The 22,792-nt window shown below is 42.6% G+C and overlaps 3 protein-coding genes across 7 annotated transcripts; 2 read left to right on the forward strand and 1 right to left on the reverse strand.

The window, feature by feature from the left end:
* Positions 1-361: 361 nt before the first annotated feature.
* marchf6 (E3 ubiquitin-protein ligase MARCHF6) lies at positions 362-12,650 on the forward strand. Of its 4 annotated transcripts, none has more exons than XM_031583515.2 (26): positions 362-629; positions 1,403-1,502; positions 1,650-1,723; positions 1,916-2,059; positions 2,246-2,318; positions 3,083-3,251; positions 3,643-3,856; positions 4,088-4,149; positions 4,367-4,399; positions 4,527-4,578; positions 4,698-4,756; positions 4,914-4,994; positions 5,109-5,177; positions 5,562-5,636; positions 5,745-5,879; positions 5,981-6,100; positions 6,194-6,294; positions 6,553-6,747; positions 7,151-7,373; positions 8,758-8,827; positions 9,117-9,325; positions 9,683-9,817; positions 10,504-10,593; positions 11,121-11,253; positions 11,869-12,004; positions 12,315-12,650. In XM_031583515.2, the coding sequence occupies exons 1-26, from the start codon at positions 611-613 to the stop codon at positions 12,400-12,402; spliced, it is 2,859 nt and encodes a 952-aa protein (XP_031439375.1). In that variant the 5' UTR covers positions 362-610; the 3' UTR covers positions 12,403-12,650. The 4 variants fall into 4 exon arrangements, with proteins under 4 accessions (XP_031439375.1, XP_012671720.1, XP_031439376.1 ...); XM_012816266.3 differs by having other exon boundaries at positions 363-629; positions 9,117-9,298; XM_031583516.2 differs by having other exon boundaries at positions 363-629; positions 6,610-6,747.
* LOC105890085 (arylamine N-acetyltransferase, pineal gland isozyme NAT-10-like) lies at positions 12,600-14,453 on the reverse strand. Its single transcript, XM_012816057.3, has one exon. The coding sequence runs from the start codon at positions 13,992-13,994 to the stop codon at positions 13,113-13,115; it is 882 nt and encodes a 293-aa protein (XP_012671511.2). The 5' UTR covers positions 13,995-14,453; the 3' UTR covers positions 12,600-13,112.
* A 246-nt stretch (positions 14,454-14,699) lies between these two features.
* ropn1l (rhophilin associated tail protein 1-like) lies at positions 14,700-19,965 on the forward strand. 2 transcript variants are annotated; one of them, XM_031583519.2, is made up of 6 exons: positions 14,700-15,020; positions 15,347-15,508; positions 15,645-15,768; positions 15,919-16,065; positions 16,536-16,711; positions 19,704-19,965. In XM_031583519.2, the coding sequence occupies exons 2-6, from the start codon at positions 15,378-15,380 to the stop codon at positions 19,768-19,770; spliced, it is 645 nt and encodes a 214-aa protein (XP_031439379.1). In that variant the 5' UTR covers positions 14,700-15,020; positions 15,347-15,377; the 3' UTR covers positions 19,771-19,965. The 2 variants fall into 2 exon arrangements, with proteins under 2 accessions (XP_031439379.1, XP_031439377.1); XM_031583517.2 differs by having other exon boundaries at positions 14,711-15,020; positions 15,904-16,065.
* Positions 19,966-22,792: the final 2,827 nt, after the last annotated feature.

Below are 22,792 nucleotides of genomic sequence, written 5' to 3' on the forward strand. Positions count from 1 at the left end.
GTTTGACTAGAAGCCTGCGCCTACTCTATGCGAATGAAAAAAAATCCTGTTTGGATGACCCAAGAAACAAGACTTGGAATTGGGGGAGATAAAACTTAAACTTGATAAAACTATTCCTCAAAATACTAAAAGATTTCCAAAACGAGAGAGAACTGGGCACCCCATTTGTTGACTTGCAAATGACCCTTCCAAGTTCCCATCAGGCAGTATAACATGTAAACTACGCATGCATAGACATATATGTATGTATATATGTCTATGTACGCATGTAATATGCCTTACATTTTCATCCAATGAATGCACGGAACGTTTTGTTCACAAACCAACAAATGAGATAAACTGTCGCGATGTGCTGTTTCTGCCGTATGTTGTGCTTTAAATTGCCGACACTTCTGCCGTGCTTTTCTGTGTGCTGTAGGATGGATCCACCCTGATAGACGTGGTTTGGTTAAAGAAGATTTATTACCACTCACACATATAGTGGAGACTTGTCACTTGATTCACGAGTTGAATAACACACTAATTTACTCATATACTAATATTATGCCTACCGATGGATTTCTGATTTGACGTAACAAACAGTATCGAGAGGAGGGCGTTATCGTGCAAGATGGACACGGCAGAGGAAGGTAACGTTAACAGTTAACTGTTGGCTAATGGTAGCTAGCTAATGTTACACCTTGCCCTAGCAAACTTGTACAATAATGGCACGATATATTTGCCGTTTTCAGTCTGTAATGTACACCCCATATCAGTTGTAAACATGGCCCTTTACATTCTCTGATCAACTGTGATGGAATTGGTAGCACTGCAGTGACTAGCTAAATTGCTAGCTAGCTAACGTTAGATATTCAACTTGTTGAAACTAATGGTAAACTAGGGTAATGTTAGCTAGCGAGGGTTACTTCTACATAGACAAACTTAAGCAAGAGTAAGATGACGACCGACACTTCTCCCCAATAAAGTTAGCCTTATGTAGCATGAACATCCCATGTCTGTATGGTTTAATGTTCCGTGGGGTAGGGAGAGAAGGTATCATTAGCTAACGTTACCCGTCATGTCCTAGACCTAGACCTATTGCAAACATCGACTTCTCGATTGGCATTATATGTTCTTCAATGCCACGACGAGTACTTATTATTCAAAGTAACGCATAATATTAGTTCCCACTATGGGTACGTTATTGCCTAAAGTGGTCATCCAGGAGTTGGACTGTGTCCGTCCATGATTGGCTAAAAGTGTGATGGCACGCTCGCACTATTAGTCAATAATGTATGGGCCTTTAACTTACATGTTAACTTTAAAATGACTTTCCCTGCCACCCCCACCTTAAATACTCTGCCCGAGTTGAGTATTGTTGTTTAGTGACTCATCTGAAAATGTCCAATTTCTACCTCATTAGCTGATATATGCCGGGTGTGCCGCTCCGAAGGAACTCCTGACAAGCCTCTGTACCATCCTTGTGTCTGCACTGGCAGTATTAAATTCATTCACCAAGAATGGTACGTTTGACAAATGTCTCTACATTTAAAGATTTCAAGATTCTAAACTGTGAAAATGGTCCTATACATTATTCTCGACTTACAGTTACAGCTTACAGTTATTGCTGTTAAATGTTATTATACTAACAATTATAACAATTTCAACAGCTTGGTTCAGTGGCTGAAGCACAGTAGGAAAGAGTACTGTGAATTATGCAAGCACAGATTTGCTTTCACACCAAGTAAGTTCATAATCCATTAGATGATGTCCTAGATGTAGCAATTTTCTATCATAAGATTTTTTTCTACCCTTGCATAGCCAAGTACGGCAGTAGATCTTGTTTAGAGAACAGGGTTCTAGACTGTAATATTTGCATTTATAATGCAGTGGATCACAATCTCACCTACAAAGGGACTATGTTCTCACTTTACAGTCTACTCTCCGGACATGCCATCTCGGCTTCCAGTACAGGACATATTCGCAGGACTGGTTACAAGTGTCGGCACAGCTATACGCTACTGGTTTCACTACACACTTGTTGCTTTTGCATGGTTGGGAGTTGTGCCCCTCACAGCATGTAAGTATAAATATAATCCAACATGTGTAAATGTGTAATCCACATATAAAACATAAGAAGCATACAATAAATGGAAAAATAGGCCAGTCTTTATATGACCACTGGAATCGGCCCTTTGCCTTTAAGCCTCTGGCAGATGACATTGACACTCATGTTTCCCATTGTCTTGGATGGGCTCTCTTGCAGGTCGAATATACAAGTGTCTGTTTACAGGCTCTGTAAGCTCTCTCCTCACCCTGCCACTAGATATGCTCTCCACGTAAGTCATGCCCTTGTCACCAGCCACCGTCTCTTCCTTGTCATACAGATCATATCAGGCAGGAACATGCACACAAACATGTATTTCTACACACACACACACACACACACACACACACACTAGTATAATTTTGGAAAGTGCACACCAATCATAAAATTGAAAAGATACAGGCTGTCACTGTTTGTATCTATCCGTAGTCTCAGTTTTGCACTCAACTTGGCAGATGGGATGGAAACCATCCATAGTAAATAAAGCACTACTGTTACAAAACTATCCTAATGCTTTGAACGGCTGTAAGGCATCATTGCAGACATTGTCAACAATGTTGGGAGATGCCTGAGGCCCATGTTAAGTCACTTGGATCACTTTTTCCTTGCCAGCCCCACTAAAAGGATCAACCAATTACATCCACCTGCTTCTCTGTTGATTGGTGCCCGCAATGTAATTGTTTGTCTCGCCTAATCAGAGACTGAAATGTGTTTCCTGTAGTGACATCATCTGATCTCCCATCTGCCCCCAAGTGTGTGATTAGTTCCCTTATATATCTACTGAAGGATCCTACGGGGAATGGAAGTGCTGACATAACCTAATGACCTGTGTGTGTGTGTGTGTGTGTGTGTGTGTGTGTGTGTGTGTGTGTGTGTGTGTGTGTGTGTGTGTGTGTGTGTGTGTGTGTGTGTGTGTGTGTGTGTGTGTGTGTGTGTGTGTGTGTGTGTGTGTGTGTGTGTGTGTGTGTGTGTGTGTGAGATGGTGTTCCTGCCCAGGGAGAACTTGCTGGCGGACTGCTTGCAGGGGTGTTTTGTGGTGACGTGCACCCTGTGTGCCTTCATCAGCCTGGTGTGGTTGAGAGAGCAGATCATACACGGTGGCGCCCCCCAGTGGCTAGAGCAGAACTTGCAGGCAGCAGCAAACTTTGCTGCACAAGCCAATGAGGTAAGAGTGGGGCTTCAGGTGATTTACAGGGGCGTTGCTAGGAGTTGAAAACATTTGTGGCTTAATCCAAACCTGTAGGGGAGTTGGGGGTCATGTAATAATAATAATAAAAAAAATTATAACATAATTCATAAAACATTCAGGCCTGTAGCAAGGCCCAAAGACACCCATGGTGATTTGTATACATTTTTATAGAACAGGCTAAAATTATTTTGTAATCAACTATTTAACATCCGTTGGTCATGAAAATGTGTTTAAAAGAAAAACTAAGGTTGAGTTCACCTTTTTTTTTTGAATTTCTTTTTTGAAAATAAAGCTCTTCTAAACGCACACACGTGCACGTTATCCTGTATATGACACATCAGCACATTTGTGTCCCTTGTCTGCTCAGGCCCCGGCGGCAGCAGCAGGCCCAGGAGACCCAGATCCACAGGCAGAGGCGGCCCCAGCGGAGCATCCTCCTGAGGAAGAGGAGGAGGAGGGGGAAGAGCGAGCAGCAGACGACCCCGAGCAGCAGGAGGACCCAGCGGATGACCCCGAGGTCGACAACGAGGATGAGGAGGAGGCAGGGGCCGAAGATGCCGAGGCCAATAATGGAGGCCAAGGTTTCCCCCGAGACATATATTTGACTTGTACTTTGGTCTGCTAATATGACAAATTTACAGAGATAAGCTCCAGTTTTATTTCTATATATATTACAGATATGTGACTTATTTGTTACAAAGTGTTCTGTGTACCGTTCTCTTAATAATGAGATTTCTAGGATGAGAAATAGTGAGAGAGATGTAAACCTAGACTGTGCTTGTTGGCTGATATGATACCCCTGATCTGCACAGATGATATGAACTGGAACGCACTGGAGTGGGATCGGGCTGCAGAGGAGCTGACGTGGGAAAGGGTTAGTATGCTAATTAACTCGCTTACAGAACAGTCTGGACATAGTCACTGTTTTCCACCATGACATGTAGGGCAGGCTGATGTCAATGCTACTGCTGTAGTTGTGCAGTTGCGTTATATCTGATGGTGCTACAGTAATAGCATGTGTTCACTGTAAAACTGGTAGCTTTTTAAAAACACACTAAAATGAAAAATTATATATTTTTTTTCCTCTCCAGATGCTTGGACTTGATGGGTCCCTGGTGTTTTTGGTATGCAGATTTGGATGCTTTTATATTTCATTGTAAAACGGCATATTTTAATGTAGGCACTTTTGTGTTGCTTGTGAACTCGTCTACGGCATTTATAATTGAGCCTTTGTGCTTCTGACTTCTCCAGGAGCACGTCTTTTGGGTCGTGTCACTGAACACACTCTTCATACTGGTGTTCGGTATGTAGACAGATATCTTTCCACTCTCGTTCTCTAGACCAGTGCCTTTCAACACACTGTTTATCATGTAGCCGTATATGATACTTGTCTAAACTGTATGTATGTATCTCTCTCCTCAGCCTTTTGCCCATATCATATTGGCCACTTTTCTGTCGTGGGTCTTGGGTTTGAGGGATACGTGAGTATGCAGAATCTATCTCCGATTCGTTCTGTTAGCATTTGAAGTCAGTCAACCATGGAAGCCAAGAGGCTAGAGAATGCACTCTGATCATGCTTTTGTTGGTGCCATCTGAATGGAAATAATATGTATTCATGCAGATACTGTTTTCTTTCAGGTCCAGGCCTCACATTTCGAGGGTCTTATAACCACCATTGTCGGCTACATACTGCTGGCCATGACCTTAATTCTGTGCCACGTATCCTTCAGCTATTAATAAACAGGCCTCTGTGTATTCTTATTTTTAATCCTCTTTATGTAGCCGCTTCAACATGTAGATTTAGTGTAATTTTCCTGAATGTCCGCTGTCCAGGGCTTTGCAGCACTAGTGAGATTCCAGAGATCCCGTCGTCTGTTAGGGGTCTGCTACATAGTCGTGAAGGTAATGCTGTCTGCTTTATTTCCTGTATTTCTATATGTCGGGGGGGGGGGGGGCGATAGTGGTTCAGGAGGTAGGAGTCGTTCAGCAATCGGAAAGTTGCTAGTTTGTCAAAGTGTCCTTGAGCAAGACACTGAACCACCAACCACTCCTGGTGTGCAGGCTGGCACCTTGGATAGTAGCCTCTGCCATCGGTTTGTGAATGGGTAGATGTCTGAGGCATTCATCTGTAAAGCACTTTGAGTGCTCTATGAGTAGATAAAACTCTATATAAATGCAGTCCATTTACCATTTGATTACATTGGTTGGTACAGCCATGGAAATGCTAGTAATACATGCCCATCAGTTCAGCTGAAGTCTAAATAAACCCTATTCTTTTCCCCACAGGTGTCCTTGCTGGTTGTAGTTGAAATTGGTGTTTTCCCCCTCATTTGTGGCTGGTGGCTTGATATTTGCTCATTGGTATGTGTTTGTTTCTTCACCGGTAAGGTTGTAGATATCAGACTGACGTCAGGGCTGAATGTGAGCGCGGTAGTGATTTGTGATTTGATGATGTGGGTTGTTTTTCAGGAAATGTTTGACGCATCACTGAAAGACAGAGAGCTGAGCTTTAAATCGGCTCCAGGAACGACGATGTTCCTGCACTGGCTCGTGGGGATGGTCTATGTCTTCTACTTTGCTTCTTTTATTCTCCTGCTGCGAGAGGTGAAGATGAAGTTACATTTGGGAACTTCATGTTTTTTTGCAATGATTTTTACAGGGAATTCTTAATTCTTTTTTTAATTATAATCCCGCTGATGTTTCAGGTGTTGAGACCTGGTGTCTTGTGGTTTCTAAGAAACTTGAATGATCCTGACTTCAATCCGGTCCAGGAGATGATCCATCTGCCTATTTACAGACATCTCAGGAGGTTTATTCTCTCAGTGGTAAGTGATCAGTGAATGATCATATTGCTTCTTAATCACACACCACACTTTTGCTTCGGCTGCAAATGTTCAGAATCCTTTTTTGTTTTGCAGGTGGTGTTTGGTTCTATAGTACTTCTTATGCTGTGGCTGCCTATCAGAATGATCAAACTCATTCTACCAAACTTTCTACCCTACAATGTTATGCTGTACAGGTAAAGTAGTGTTCTTTTCTAAGAGCTGAAGTTATCCTCTGCCAAAAATGGCAGGATATTTCAGCTCTCTGCTGGCTGCGTAGAACTTAACCTAAAAAATATCATTAAATTCAATCATTAAATCAACTTAGTATCAAGTTACCTTGATGCCATTAACAATCCAACGTTGCTGTAGTTTGCACTAACTATTAAAGCGCTTCATGACTGAGGACTTGTTTGGATGAGCGTTGACTTAAAGCTGTCGTCATTGTCACACAGTTATCCAAACTCAATCCAAAAGACTGTGCCCCCCTCCCCTCCCCTCCCCTCCTCCAGCGACGCCCCCGTGAGTGAGCTGTCTCTGGAGCTGCTGCTGCTGCAGGTGGTGTTGCCTGCTCTGCTGGAACAGGGACACACCCGGCAGTGGCTCAAGGGCCTGGTCCGAGCCTGGACAGTCACCGCTGGATACCTGCTGTGAGTCCTGACGCGTGCACATATCTGTTAATGACACACATATAACATACACGTCATGTCTTCAACAAATGTGTTTGAGTTGAGTGCACTGATGCCATGATTTGTTGTAGGGGGACAGATGTAAGTGTTGCTCTTGCAGATAAAAGGAAGTAGCTTCAGGGGCTTTAGTGGTGATGCGATGATGGATTCAAATTTACATGCACATTTATATTCTGTTTAGATTAAAAAACCTTCTTTACTCCTAAATATAAAGTAAGGGCACTGCACTGAAACTGTCCTATTTCTAGGAACTACAAGTGGCAGGCTTGATTTTAAGAGCAACCATTATAAGTTTATTTTTACACCTTACGCCTGTAAATTGTCTGTGCATCTGTCTGACTGATGTTGAACTATCCTTATCCAGGGACCTTCATTCATACCTACTGGGAGACCAGGAAGAGAATGAGGGCAACCAGCCGGCAAACAACAACAACAATAACAACCAGCCTCCACGCAACAACAACAACAACATGAATGGCATCCCTGTGGTGGGCGAGGGGCTGCACGCGGCCCACCAGGCCATCCTGCAGCAGGGAGGCCCCGTGGGCTTCCAGCCCTACCACCAGCCCCCCAGGTTCCCTTTCAGGGTAAGGCTGCTCTGCTCACCACACTCTCCTATGAAACCATTCAGCATGTCCGTCCTCTACTCTGATTTTTATGGTCCCAACCTCGGAGATTAAAGTAACCAAGTACAACTACGCTCCAACAGTGTAAAGAGCAGACCTGGGCAAAGTGTGGCCCAAGGGCAATTTGCGGCCCGTTGGCTGTCCCTGTGCGGCCCACGGAGGTCAATTGTAAATTAGGAATCAAATGTATGTAAATACCTGTACTTATTATACGGCTCTTCAGAATGTTCCAAAAAGTTCCGTTGTTTTGAATGTGCCATCCCAACGTTAGCAGGTCTGTAATTTCTTTATATTCACTGCTGCGAAAAATGTATGACTGCTGTCATTGGCAACGGGTTTTGTGCTTCTAATTCACATCTTTCATATCATTCCGCAACGCAAGTAGTCCGGTCATTTAACGTAACTGAAAGTCATTGAAACTTGAAGTTAAAAGGTGGGTTGCTTCGCATTTCCGTGAAGAACTAAACGGCAACAAAATCATTAAAAAGAGGTATTTTGGAGAAATGTCTTCTATTGTTTTGGCAAGTAACCGTATAATAAGCGGGATATTTTTTTTAATTCCGTCCGTAGGCCTACATTCGTGCGTGTGGGCGTGCCTGCGACCATTTGCGCTGATAAAAATTGATATTACTATTCATTTGTATACTTATACTATTGCATTGCAAGCTTGCTCTCGTGTGTGTGTGTGTGTGTGTGTGCCATGTGTATTGATCGTCTGGGAACACCTTTAATACTGCAAAAACATGCTCATTTTCAAAATCGTTTTGGTGAATGTTGATTAAATGTTGATTAAATAATGTTGGCGTTTTTACTATGCCGGCACCAAATTTTTTTGATAGCCTAAATGTAACATCTACTCTTACCAGTAGCAGTTAATCAAAACCATACAATTTAATGTTTTTTTTATAAAGAGATACAACTTATATTGAGCAGAATTGAGTTCAGCCTATTGGTCTGGCCCTCCACAACAGTCCCACTATCTCATGTGGCCCCTTGGGGCATCCGTAATAGTATGAATGTAATATGCCTTTCAGGGTAAAGCTGCTCTGCTCACCACACTCTCCTACTAAACCATTCAGCATGTCCGTCCTCTACTCTGATTTTTATGGTCCCAACCTCAGGAATAAATGTCCTTTTAGGTTATAAGAGCTTTAACCAAGTACAACTACACTACAACAGTGTAAAGCGCATCAGCAATAGTGTGAATGTAATATGCCTTCCCTAAAGTGTTAATATATAAATAGAATAAAATAGAAATATAGAATACATATGTGTTAAGTGAGGGAGGCTCTAGTATTGTAGTAGTGGTAATGCCTTTTTTAATTGAGCTGTCTTCTGTTTCCAGATTGGGCTTTTGATTGCATTTATGTGCATCACACTGTTGGTAGCCAGTTTGGTCTGCCTCACTCTACCAGGTGAGTTCCCTCACATTTGCTCTTCATAGCAGTTTTTGTTTGTTTGTTTGTTTGTTTTCTATAGCAGTTTTGGCAAAAGCAAATGTCCCAAAAATACATCTTTAGAAACTCAGGAAAACCCGCCCTTTGTTAATCAGGAGCATTTAAATGTCTGTTGTCCTTACATCCATACTGATGTAGACACGCCACAGCCCATTCTCTTTTAGCTAAAAGCTTCAGATAATCACGGTCTCCAATCTGTTTCTCTCTCTCCATCTCTCTGTCCATGTCTCTGTCTCATGTCGGTCAGTCTTTGCTGGCCGCTGGCTTATGTCCTTTTGGACGGACAACTCAAAGATCCACGAGCTGTACACGGCGGCGTGCGGCCTGTACGTGTGCTGGCTCTCCATCCGCGGCATCACCCTCCTCCTGGCGTGGATGCCCCAGGGCCGCAGAGTCATCGCGCAGAAGGCGCACGAGTGGTCCCTCATGGTAACCCGCCATTTCCCTATAATCACAGTAAATCCTCTTTACATTTACTTCTACATTAATGGAGTAGTTATATATATCTTTACTATCAAATCACTACAATAGACTTATTTTTATTGTGGTACCATGTGGTAGAATATGGTAAATGATGGCATATTGAAAAAAAAACCTATGAAATATAAAGCATTTCATAAACCAACTCCTTCAGTGAGTTGTAATTAACACTTGATTATTTTTTGCTGTAGATTGTCTATCTGTTGTCTATCTATTAGTCTGTCTGGTGGTGCAGTGGTTAGCGGTTTCAGTTCCAAAGCGCTGCAGGTGTTCTGTACATCGCTTGGGCTAAAAGTGTCTGCTAAATGCCTGACCTTTTCCTTTTTCCTGTAGATCGTGAAGACTGTGATTGTGGCTGTACTGGTGGCTGGGGTTATTCCCCTTCTGCTGGGCCTGCTCTTTCAGCTGGTGATTGTGGCCCCACTTCGGGTTCAACTGGATCAAACGCCTCTCTTCTACCCCTGGCAGGTGTGTGTGGTGTGTGTTTGAGTCTGTGTGTGTCCATGTGTGATTGCCTGTGTGTGTGTCCCTGTGTGATTGCCTGTGTGTGTGTCCCTGTGTGTGTGTTTGTATCTCTGTTTATTTGTGTGTGTTTACTTGCACACATGAACAGCAGTCAGTGGTGCTGAAGTCAAAGTCCTTATGTTCAACGTCCACACCATAAAGCCTGCTGAACAGATCACGTGCTGGCTCTGCCAACTTGGCTTGTTTCTAGACTGACCTCGTTCTGTACATAAGCTCTTGGGTAACTAGGTTACACTTCAACCATGGTCACAAAATGGCACACTTTAGTCACTATAGCCAGGTTTACAGAGTGTTGCTGACCCAACTTGGTCTTTGTAGACAACTAGCCAAACAATACCACCATGCTGTTCTATTACAGTGATCTTTTGAGATCATATGTAGCATTCAGCACTATTTTTCTCACAAGTTGTGTGTTGGCCATGAAATTAGTTAAAGTATTTTATATTGACCTCCCAATGTTGTGACCCGATGGCCAGGTTTAAAAAGCGTAACCAAGTCTTACCCTAAAGACAATCTAAAGGACCGATTTCACCTAAAGCAAAGGGACTGAGTGTTCTATAGACCGCGCCCTCTGATTGGCTCTCTGATCTTACTGCTCTTGCTCTTGCTCTTGCTCTTGTGTGCTGCAGGATTGGGCCCTTGGGGTGCTCCACGCCAAAATAATAGCTGCCATTACCCTGATGGGCCCCCAGTGGTGGCTGAAAACAGTGATCGAGCAGGTGGGTTTAAACGGGCGTCTCTGCTAATCATTAACACCTCTAACCTCTAATCCCCTGTGTGAACACATTTTGATGGAGAGATTGTGATTAACTGTGGTTCACAGTTGGACATCTGTGAGCTTTCGCTGGGAGGTCTTCCTGAATCCCATCAAGCACTGACTAGCCCTGCATAGCCAGATGTATATTAACATTATCTGTGGGCGGTAACGATTACACCACTGATGGCATTTGAAATGTTTAACACAACCCCATATGAAGGCAGGGCATGCAGGAGGTTTAGAAGTATTTGGCTAACACCATAGCCTTATGAGTGTTCCTATTTTTAACATGCTTCTAGGTCACATTTTCAATTAATTGACTCCACACTGTAGACTCCTGTCATGTAATGCCAGTCACATCTAGTCCTACAAGACTAGTCGTTGACCTGAGCCATTAATTGCACAGATTGCACCCTGTCTTCTTGCTGTTTTAAATTGTTTGGTCGTCGTGTATATTAAGACACGGTGTATTATTTTGTGTTCACAAAGGTGTATGCCAACGGGATCCGCAACATTGATCTACATTTCATAATCCAGAAACTGGCAGCTCCAGTCATTTCAGCCCTGCTGCTGTCTCTCTGTGTGCCCTACGTGATTGCTGTCGGGATTACTCCCCTCATCGGTGAGTTCTGCTACTCTAAATTACAGTTCATGAATCAACTTTTTACATTTTCGTGGACTTGTCGTCTTATACTGAAACTGTATCTGTATGTGTGAGAACCACAAACAGTAACACAATAACGGTAGAGAACACTCTTTAAAAGTATGTGGACTACATGTGTTTTTTTTCTATTTGCTGTGTGACCTCTAAATTCGTCAGTTGTTGCTTAATGGCTAAGTGGCCAATGCCTAAGACCAAAATCCACAACCTGGTAGACAGGTGTACTTAAACTGTAATGAGAACTAACTGTGACGGCAGAAAACCTGTTCTCGTAAAGCTGTGAGATATGCTCTCATAAATGAGCAACCTGTGCAGTATTTAGGCATGTCAGCTGTATAAGGTCTGAGTGGGTGCAGTATTAAGGCATGTAAGCTGTATAAGGTCTGAGTGGGTGCAGTATTTAGGCATGTCAGCTGTATAAGGTCTGAGTGGGTGCAGTATTTAGGCGTGTCAGCTGTATAAGGTCTGAGTGGGTGCAGTATTTAGGCATGTCAGCTGTATAAGGTCTGAGTGGGTGCAGTATTTAGGCATGTCAGCTGTATAAGGTCTGAGTAAGCTGATAAGGTTGCTGTGCAGGAGTCACCCCTGAGATGCACATCCTGGTGCAGAGGAGGATCTACCCCTTCCTGCTGATGGTGGTCTCGCTGCTGGGGATCCTCACCTTCCAAATCCGCCAGTTCAAGCGTCTTTACGAACACATCAAAAATGACAAGTGAGTGTTCACTTCCACCCCCTGACCCTCACAGAATGATGGCCCTCAAGGCCGCCTCACACACACTGTCCTTACATGAACTCCAGCATCCAACAGCTGTTCGGTTTGAACACGGATTATCCCTGTGTTAAGCTCATTATTGTGGTGTAAATGACAACTAGATTCTAATTGCAATAACCAATTTCAAAGTGTTGGGAATATTGGACTGGTAGATCGGTGCGGAATAAGCTCTGGATACTGAGAAACATTCTACATACTTATGTGACGGAGATTTTTATTTAACACTGTTATTCCTCCCGCATCATTCTAGGTACCTTGTGGGACAGCGTCTGGTGAATTATGAGAGAAAGGCAGCCAACATCAGCGGTGCTATGCCAGAATACCCACCCCAAGACTAGCATGCATGAGATGTCAATCATTAAATTGTACAGCTAATCTGCCATTTGGTTGTATGTCGTGACAGTCGTGTGTGGGTGTGTGAACGTGTGGGTGTGTGAACGTGTGTGTGTGTGTGTGTGTTGTCATTGCCTTGCAAGTATTGAGGACTGTACATATGTAAATAACTCACACACATGGATTAATAGAACAACCGGTGTACATTTCTAAAAATGTCTGTATATTAATTTATTAAAGCAAATTGTCACTAGTTTGTGTAAAGGTGCTTCTATATTGTAATTCAAAATGTGAGTAAAGACCAACAAAACTAAATCATCTTTGTAAAATATAGATATATATCTTGTAGATCTATTTCTATTTTGTATTCTAAAAGGTTAAAAATAGGGTTCATGGTCATTTTAAGAGGCCATGTCAAATTTTTAGACTAAAATGGTCACCAATGGAAGTTCCAGCAACAGTTATACAACTCTTTCCATTTGTGGCTGTTACATTATTTGACAAGAACCTGTGATTTATTTATTTGGTATTTAATTACAAGACTAAATTGTATTTAATTATACAATATAAAGCATTATTAACTTTGGCTTCTCTATAGGTAAATGGACCCTTAGTGCTGGAATGTATACTGACGTGATGGTACTGTTCACAAATGTATATTGTGATGGTACTGTTCACAAATATATGTTGTGTTAACCACTAAACAGTGGCATTGTTAGTACTTGACTGAGGGAGGCACAATGTTCTCATCCTTTGGTGTGAGTGGAGAAGAAAGCTCAATTCCGAACTGGTCTTTTAGTACTCCTGGAATCTCATCATCAGTCAGATCTTGTGTGGTTTTTACCACAGGGCATCCATCTTCTGCGGGGTAAGTGGTGACCAACAGTCTATAGCCCATGTACGTGATCCTGCCATGGGGCAAAAGCAGCGAGCAGAGAGACTTGCAGTAGAAGAGAGAGCTGGGAGAGGTCTGGTGGTACTCGCACATATTTATGAAATCCTTCCACTGTCGAGGCTGAAGGGTGAATTTGTAGAGCGCTGTCCAATTTATCTCACCTCCAAGGGTTGCATCTTTCACTCCACCTTGCACATCACCTTGTGCTTCTGCACTGCTCTCAAGAAAGATCATATCTCCTTGATGCTTCAGCCGGAAGACTCCATGAACCTGCTTTTGAGGACTGGGTGTTTCAAGAGAGAGGGGTAGCTCATAGCAAGCACCAAAGCCCACATCACATAACCACCTCTGGCCCTCAAGCGTCACCATCATGATTATGTGATCAAATGGGGGCCCAAACAAACCCGTGAATCGGTTTCTCACTTGAGCTGCGAGTATAGTTACTTGGAATCCCAACTGAGTCAAGAGCCAGGAGAACAGACCGTTATTTTCGTAGCAAAACCCTCCTCGGCGCTGCACGACTACTTTTTCGTACAGCCATTGGAGTTCCATTTCAACCTTGCCGCCACTGTGAATGGTGAGACTCTCGAAGGGCACTGTCAGCATGTGGCAGCGGTGTACCTGCTGCAAAGTTTCCAGAGTTGGCTTGACAGATCCTGAGTAACCAATGCGTTTTAAATACGCTTGCAGATCCATTTCCATAAGAAGCCGTAATGCGCAGCCAATTCAGCGGCCTTTTTCTAGTTCTTAGTGATTTCCAGGCAATTTCCGTGTTGATAAGAGCGCCGATGCAAGTCCGAATAAGTTATATTACACGAGACGGCAAGATAAGTTCATCAGCAAACTGGAATTGCAATACCAGAATGCTGAAATATGTAACTGTGGCGTGATTTGCACAACAGAGGTACACACAAGTTTATCCTAAACAATGCTGGTCAATAGACATAAACACGAACTATGAGGCTACTTTTACTTTCATGTTTTACTCAAACTAGTCCACGTCAGGACAACATTCAAATAAGGCAGTAGAAACTGCTCAAAATGTTAATCTACCATAAACTGACATATTGCATTTATGTAGCGTCAGAAACCTACACATTCTCTGTGCATAACAAACATGACTACGTGGACAAAAAAATGGCACACTATTTCCTCAACTACAGGCAAATGCTTTTTCTGACGCCTTAAGGTTTTGGTTGCCAGGTTGGTTACAAAGCCATGCACACAACTCGTAGAATGAATTGTTGTTTTCTTACGTAAATATGAGATGTGGTCAAGTTGAAGGCGTGCAACACTAATGCTATTTTCAGTAGCCTAGTATTAACAATAACAATGACAAAAATGTCCTGCTAGCAGGTTTACCACAGTAGGCACTGGCAAACTGTATATTGGAAGGTAAGTTTAGGATTTTGACGGAGGAGATTAGTAAGTAAGAGAAAAAACTTCTTTGGCACAACTGATTTCTCTATCCACTTTGACTGGACGTCTTGCAGTTATTTCAGAACAGAATTTTAAAGTTTGGCAACCTGGCACATGACGTATACATTTATTTTTTGTGTTGCTACCTGACGTAGTGTCAAACAATGGTTGCTAGGATATTGGAAAATCGGCTAGTAGACTATTGATTTTTGATTCTAAAAAATCCTAGCTATTTGTTTAAGAATTAAAATATCTTAGAATAGTTGATAGTTGCTGCTCTCAAATAGCGTCGGCCCTTTTCTATGCACGGTAAGTTCACATTTGAACTAGTAAGCTGTCACTTGTCAGCCTAAAATGCTGTTGCTTTGACTGGCAGTGTCTGAATGGCTTGTTAGTTAGCATTTCCTGCTAACGGGCTATCTCCAACTAAATTCAGACAGCTATGCTAACGAGGATACAGGCAAAGGTTATCTAAAGGGAGCATACGGCTGGTATTTAGCTAACATACTTGGAAAACAACTTCTAGTTGAATACACGACTTAAAACTAGAAATCAGAGAATGTCATGTTAATGCATCTTCTCAACACAACTAGGTTTAACATTTTTGTATTATTTACTTTTGTTTGTTGTTTCAGGAAAATTGCATTTTAACATTACAGTTCCACAATGCCACCACCTGATACCATGTACTGTGCTCAACAAATCAACATTCCTCCAGAATTGCCTGACATTTTAAAGCAGTTTACCAAAGCAGCCATAAGAACACAGCCAGATGATGTGCTAAAATGGTCAGCTGCGTAAGTACCATCACGCAAGATGCTTAATGACAACCTTTTATTATAATTTAGTGATTCATAGCCTTTACATTGTGCAAGTGAACATCAGAGTCAATAAGGCAATAATACATCACTAATGGAGATCTACTTGTTTTAGTTATTTTTCTGCATTATCGAAAAATGAACCTCTTCCAGTCAAAGGGAGGTTAGAAACATCACCATCAACAGCAACAAAACAAACTGGACTTACTCCCGCCCTTCTCAAAGTCCTTCACCAACAGGTAAGCATATGAAATGTTTAATTCAAAATACACGCTTCTCTCTGTGGAGAGAAAACATTGGAATTTGCTCTGTGCATCATTGCAAACTTTAAAAGATATATATATATACATTTGTGTGTTGTTTTGTTTTAAAAGCTTTTCACCCAAAAGTCCCTGAATAGGGCAGAGTTGCAGATGAAATGGAAAGGGCTTTCTCTGCCCTCAGACGAACTGGATTCACTCTTGTCTCTGGGTAATTTCAGTGACGTGATTGATTGGATGCAGTTCTTTGCTCTTGGCTGCAGTCTACTGGGTGGGGTGAGTATTTGGCAAATGTAACAACAAAGCTATTATTCTCCCCTTTTTTATATTTAAATTGTTATTCATAAAATATAACAAAACAAAACTGTGTTCCTCATATTAAGTAAAGAACTTACACAAGGTCCATATGATGTCTATATAACTTATCTTACCAGTATGCAGTTCTTCTTCTAATGTGTAGGAGGCAGCATTGGGCCTTTAATTGCTCAGAATTCCATACATGGTCAACTGCAGCTGTTAATGTTCTTGGCTGTAGGGTTATGTTTGTTTCACCATTGACTTCTTTTAATTTCATATGAGCGATACTAAATGCATCATGGAATATTAAAAACAAATTAATCTATTGTGTCTATAACAACTACATCATCATTGAAAATTCTACACATAATATTCATAGATGCAGCTGAAGTTCTCTCTGCAACTAACTGATAGTAAGAATAAGCGTTACAATTTTTCTTCTCCCTTAGTCCATCAAAAGTGCTCTGAAATGTGCGTGTGAGATCCTCACGGACGAGCCAGAAGACAGTTCTGCTCACATCCCCTTCGACATATTTGTCAGTTTGTACACATACCTGGCCCGTCTGGATGGAGATATCCCACAGGACCAGATTGACAGCTTCATACAGAATCTACAGGAGGACGCGTGAGTACACTGAGAGAGAGGATTACTTATGTCCTCTAAACACACATACGCACACACACACACACACACATATATATACACACACACTTGCGATTTTAAAAACATTTTGAATAAAACCTTTTCAATAACAGACATTCCTATCGTCATAAGTAGGGTCGTAAGTCTGGGCTGTCTGTAAAGCGCCTTGAGACAACTTTATTGTTTCGGCGGTATATAAATACAATTTAATTGAATTGAATAAGTACTGCCTTGGGTAGGCTCAGTCGAATTAGTGTGATGCTGTATCAGTTGGAATTTGAACATCATATGAATTTGAATCATTCCAGTTCCTGTTTGAGAGCCCTCTCTTAAATGTCAGTCAGTCAAGATTAATTTCAGCTTGACTGTGAAAAATGTCAAATGAATTTGACAACGCACCTTGCAGAATATCTGAGGATAGATGCAGGCGTTTTGCCATTTGCATATTCCGTGGCCACAAAGGTCAGTTCTAAAGCCACACCTCATTAACCATCACGCACAGCTGTGCATGACTGTATGAATGCTAATTCTGAGAGAGAGGGAGAGAGAGAGAGTAGAGAGGGAGAGAGAGAAAGTGAGAGAGAGAAAGTGAGAGAGAGAGGTTTACTCAGTGTACTCTTAGACCAGTTTAGTTAGCATGGGTTGTTGTTATCGTTGGAAACATGTTGTTCATGGAACTTTAAGTATAAAAAAAGGTCTGTTGAATGGAAAATGTTGGATGATTCTTTGTGAAGGCTCTCTATGCAAGGTTTTTTGCTATACGAATGATAGCCAAATGGGTTCTCCAAAGGATTCTATGGGGCCAAGTGAGGAACCCAGCTTTTCTAAGACAGTTCCAAGCATTGTGAAAGGCATGCTCTCATGTGTTTGTTTTTATGTGACTCGCAGGGCTAAACAGAACGGCATGATCCAAGTGGCCAATTTCTCCGCCTTAAAAAAGTAACTGAGACTTGGGTCTAGTGTAGCCAGCTCAGGAAGATGAGGACCAGGAGAATGGAACAGAGAGACAGGATGAGAAATGTCAATATATTATATAAATATGATTGTGTGAAATAAAACAAGAGTTATTTGTATTGTTAAAACAGAAGATATGTTGTGATACTGTATGTTGTTGTACAGTATGATTATTATGATCAAAATGTATGGCCATGCATATAATTATATTTATGAATCAAGTTAAAATGCACAAACTCACTGACACTGATATCTCACCGACATGTGTCCTTGCATTTGCTTTTACAGTTTTGAAGTATCTCTGTGTCCAGCCTTACTGTCTCATATGCTAATGCTCTGTTGAGATAGAGTAATGAGATGATCTGCTGTAGTTTCCTAGTGTCATGGGACTGATGCAGTTCCCATGCTCTCCCTTAATGTTGGCTTTCAGATCTGTCACCTTTTGACCGTGTGTGTCCAGCTCATATTCTGGCCGCTCTTTGGAAACTGAAACACCAAACAGATGCTGGCAGCAGAATAGCTCACACACACACACACTCACACTCACACTCACAAACACACACACAAACACACACACACACACACACACACACACACATACACCGCCTGCAGCATCATGAGACAGCTCAGTGTGATAAGCACAAACTTCATGCTCCATACCCAAACGCCAGGCTCAGTTTATACGTTCTCTGTCGCTCTGCACAAGCAGTGTTTCTGATGCTCAGCGCCCTCATCCCCATTGACATTCTGTGTTTCCTGAGTCGCGGGGATTCGTGCGGCCTCGTCTCTGTAATCCCCAACGGGACCTTGCCAGACTTCCAGTTTAGTGTTGTGCAAGGTCTGCTCTGAGTGGCCCTGTGTGAGGTGGTCAGCATCATGTCTTTGCTGGAGTCCCTGTAAACGTCAAGAGCTTATTACTTAGATGGCTATTCGTCTGGACTAATGTGGGCAGTGAATCACCGCAAGTCTCCCCTGACTTTAGGCAGCACTAGTGTAAGTCTGACAGCAAAACTCTAAACTAAACTAAACCTCGACGTTGAGCGTGGCATTGCAACTGTATGAAAATGGTCAATGCGCTGAGGTATTCATATGTAGGTACACTATCTGTAAATTGTTTAATACTCTTTATGTATAGGCAGTTACCACATCAGAAATAGGATATTAGTAACACAACAGTATTAGCAATTGCTAAAATATTGTGTACTTTGTGTTGGCTGTCAGTGTGTCGACATGGTAATTAGGCAGCTGAGGTGGTAACCATGAACAGATTGCATGTTTTCTTCTGTGACAGGGGAGTGAGGAACAGAAAATGACATCAGAACATTTTGTGTTTTGTGTATTTGGGGTGGTGGTTGAGTGGAGGCTAGCGTCTTACCCCTTAATCTTCCCCTTCCCCACACTCAAACAGTAATACACACACACACACACACACATACATCATTCAGCCCTCTCATTCCTACAATCACTAGTGTTCCTTGAAATGATTTAACATTTTCTTTTGGATCAACACGACTGCACTTACATCAGTGAGCAGCAGTCTGCACTGCCTACACCTCTTGACAGGAGGGTGTAACTTCATGGAACTTTGCCTTCCTACTCTCACAGTATTATTCTCAGTTGTCACCCAGATGTAAAGTCTTGGCTCAAGGCTTCACAAATATTGTAATGAACATCACTCACCTGAGAATGCATGCATGGTAGTCAGCAGATGCCTGTAACCAAGGCTGTGCGTAAGAGCAACAGTTTGTGAGAGCAAGACAACAGCTGAGAAGAAAGTCAGCGCAGGACAATACATCATGATATGAAGTAGGTGGGACAAGAACCCCTAAAGCCCCCCAGAGTTCACGGTAGCCTATGTGCTAACCATGGTGCAGAAGAACAGGACAATCAGTGAATATTCGTGCAGTGTTGTAAACACAAGACTGAACAAAACATGAAAGTCATTATGTCTGACATGCCTCAGTATCAGGGTACACATGTTACTAATTTGCCATATTTGTGTGATTCTCCCCTCTTCCAGGGCCCGCAGTGGAGGCAGGGTTCAGCCCTCGGACTTTACAGGCCTCCCTGGCGAAAACGCTGAGTAGGGCCCAGGCCAGATTGGTTTCAGATGGTTGTCGGGTGTAATGTTTGGCAGCCTGAAGTCACTGCAGAATCATTGTAACTAAAGGTGGAGGATGCATCATATTTCAGGCTGTGGTCATGTGTGCATCATGATAAATGTTTTCCTTTTCCCTTTTGTAAATTAAAATGTGGTCAGCTGATTACTGATCTGTGAACTATTGCAGCTTCACTTCCTACTTTTACAGCCCCCCTCCCCCCTCCCCCCTCTACCACAAGACAAGTTATGGGTACTTTCTAGCCACACTGACACACCACATGTGACTTTTTTCTTCGCATGTGTGTTTTGTTTTGTTTTGTTTCACAATTGGTGATGGGAAATGTTTACTGTTCCGTGGGCTGCCTGGCAGATGCTGGAGTCTGATGCGAAACCACTTCAGTTCTTTCCCCCTTGAAATCCGGCATATCAGAGACCCATGTTAGTGGAATCACAACACATAATTAGACAAATTAGAAAATATTGACAAGCACTGCACATAAACACTTCATCTCGCTTTGATTTGCTGAATAGGAGGTTAATACAGGGTCAGGCTAGATTAGAGTAAAGAAGGGGGGGGGGGGTGATTAGGTCATGTTAATTGCAACTGGGAGGACTGGGTAGAGCTGGTGAATTATTTGTGTTCAACAGGGCCTCCTGAGTCTACGTAGGTTTGTCCAGCGAAGGTCAGTCCCGATAATACATCTCCTCTCTTGTTCTCCCTGCACTGGGTAATTAGCTGATTGACCTGCCGTGCCAAGTGGCATTAATTAGACTACAAATCCACTGTACAATTTGCTTTTCAGCAATAGAAATCCCTTGCATCAAGGATGCCCTATTTAATCTACCAGTGGGTCTAATCATTGCATGAGAACAACAGTAGGCACAGTACATGTTTGTGGCCAAGCCTTGCAGGCTACACCTGCCATGGAGCTTATTGATCATGGAATGAAATGAATCTGAAGAAAAACTGAAAAGATGAAACTGCTACAGGAAGTCTACACACAAGAAATGGACTTCCTGGGAGCTGCACACAAATGACGAGATCAAATCAAATTTGTCTACCCAAATCTTGTAAGAGCTGGCCGCAGGCTGTGCTACCGGCTTGACAGCTTTGGAACTTCATGTCAATATTTCATCAGGGAAGAAAACAAACAAAAAAAGCCCATATAACCCATTCAGTCTTTCCAGTAACTGGAACACGGGACACCATGCATAAACACTGGCTTGGGAGAGATTAACTTCCCTGATAAACTTTGTAGGGGGTTTCTAAAGAGATCTGCGCACTAATTAGATTGTCAAAACTAGTAAGGTACTCTACCGCCACCCTATATTACTTTGGACTCCTTTCCAGAATACCTATGGAATTGATCATTTGCAAGTACTGCATCCAATGAGATGACATTGCTAGGACATGGAAAAGGGGACACTATACTGAACTGTTGCAGTAGTGTCACCATGATGCCCAAACCTTTTTGTGAACAAAAGCATTGTTTGTCTTTCCGGCCCTGCATACACATCTTGAATCTTGTTTGCTGGCACAGCTTGCTGCTCCCTGGCATTGACCTTGGGCTGAAAAGTAGTTTTAATTTGTGAAACATCCCTGATACTGTGCGCCCAAAACCACATCCTCTCAGGACAAGGCCATACGTATTTTCAAAGCCCCACGCTGACACACTGAGGGGCGTTTGGGAGTGAGTGAGCGAGGGAGCGAGTGAGTTAGTGGGTGGAGAGAGTGAGTGAGTGAGTGAGTGAGTGAGTGAGTGAGTGACTGAGGGAGCGAGTGAGTGAGTGAGTGACTGAGGGAGCGAGTGAGTTAGTGGGTGGGTGAGTGAGTGGGTGAGAGAATGAGGGAGTGAGTGAGAGACTGAGTGAGCGAGGTAGCGAGTGAGTTAGTGGGTGAGAGAGAGAGAGAGAGTGAGTGAGTGAGTGTGACTGAGGGAGCGAGTGAGTTAGTGGGTGAGTGAGTGGGTGAGAGAGTGAGGGAGTGAGTGAGGGAGCGAGTGAGCGAGTGAGTTAGTGGGTGAGTGAGTGACTGAGGGAGTGAGTGAGCGAGTGAGTGAGTGAGTAAGTGAGTGAGCAAAATGTCCACAGCTGCAGTCAAGTTCACAGCTGTTCTGGTTCTGAGCAGACAGCTAATTATTCACAGCAATTACAGCACTTATCTCTACGCCACTGAGGTAATGGGAGTCTGGTGACAAAGGGGGAAACTGGAGGTTACCAGAGGAGAAGAGGGTCGCTCTCTGTGTTGTATGATCAGTCATGAATACATAGGCCTACATTACTGCATCTTAAGAGGCAAGTTATACATTACAGATACTCAGAATGACTCAAACCCACAGCTGGGCAGGGACTTTATCTGTGGGCCTGTTCAGCTGTTTTTAACTACTCAGAAGAATGGAACAAATGTCCAGATAGATAGATAGATAGATAGATAGATAGATAGATAGATAGATAGATAGATAGATAGATCTGGGCAGCTTCAGGCTGTCATGGATAAGGGTGGCATGGTTTAAATCATCATCCTCTTAACAAATAGGGCAGACATGATATGCAAGTACAGAGAAAGAGAGAGAGAGGGAGAGAGAGAGAGAGAGAGAGAGAGAGAGAGAGAGAGAGAGAGAGAGAAATGAAGGTCTGGAAGTCTGAATCCTTCTTCCAACTTGTTCCCTGCTCAGAAAAAAGGCTTTAAAGGCTCAATATGTGATTCAGGCTAAAGGTTGTTGGTATTCGAGCTCAACAACCAATAAAATGACACCCCTCCCTTCTGTGCTCCTGAGGCAACATGTTGATTGGTTTGAAGAGACCTTCACAGGGTGGCCTTCAGTCTATTAGTCAATAACGCACCTCAAGCAACGAAGACTTTCTATGGACTGTCATATGTGGACATTTTGTATGACTGTCTGCGAAATAGCTGCTAAAACTGAATCTGATGTTTAGTTTATAGAGAAAACAGAGTGAGTAACAATCTTGGTGGGCTACAAGTGATTTCCTCTGTAGTTTATAATCCA

This window comes from Clupea harengus, chromosome 17, assembly GCF_900700415.2.
Source record: "Clupea harengus chromosome 17, Ch_v2.0.2, whole genome shotgun sequence".
Taxonomy (NCBI): Eukaryota; Metazoa; Chordata; class Actinopteri; order Clupeiformes; family Clupeidae; genus Clupea; species Clupea harengus.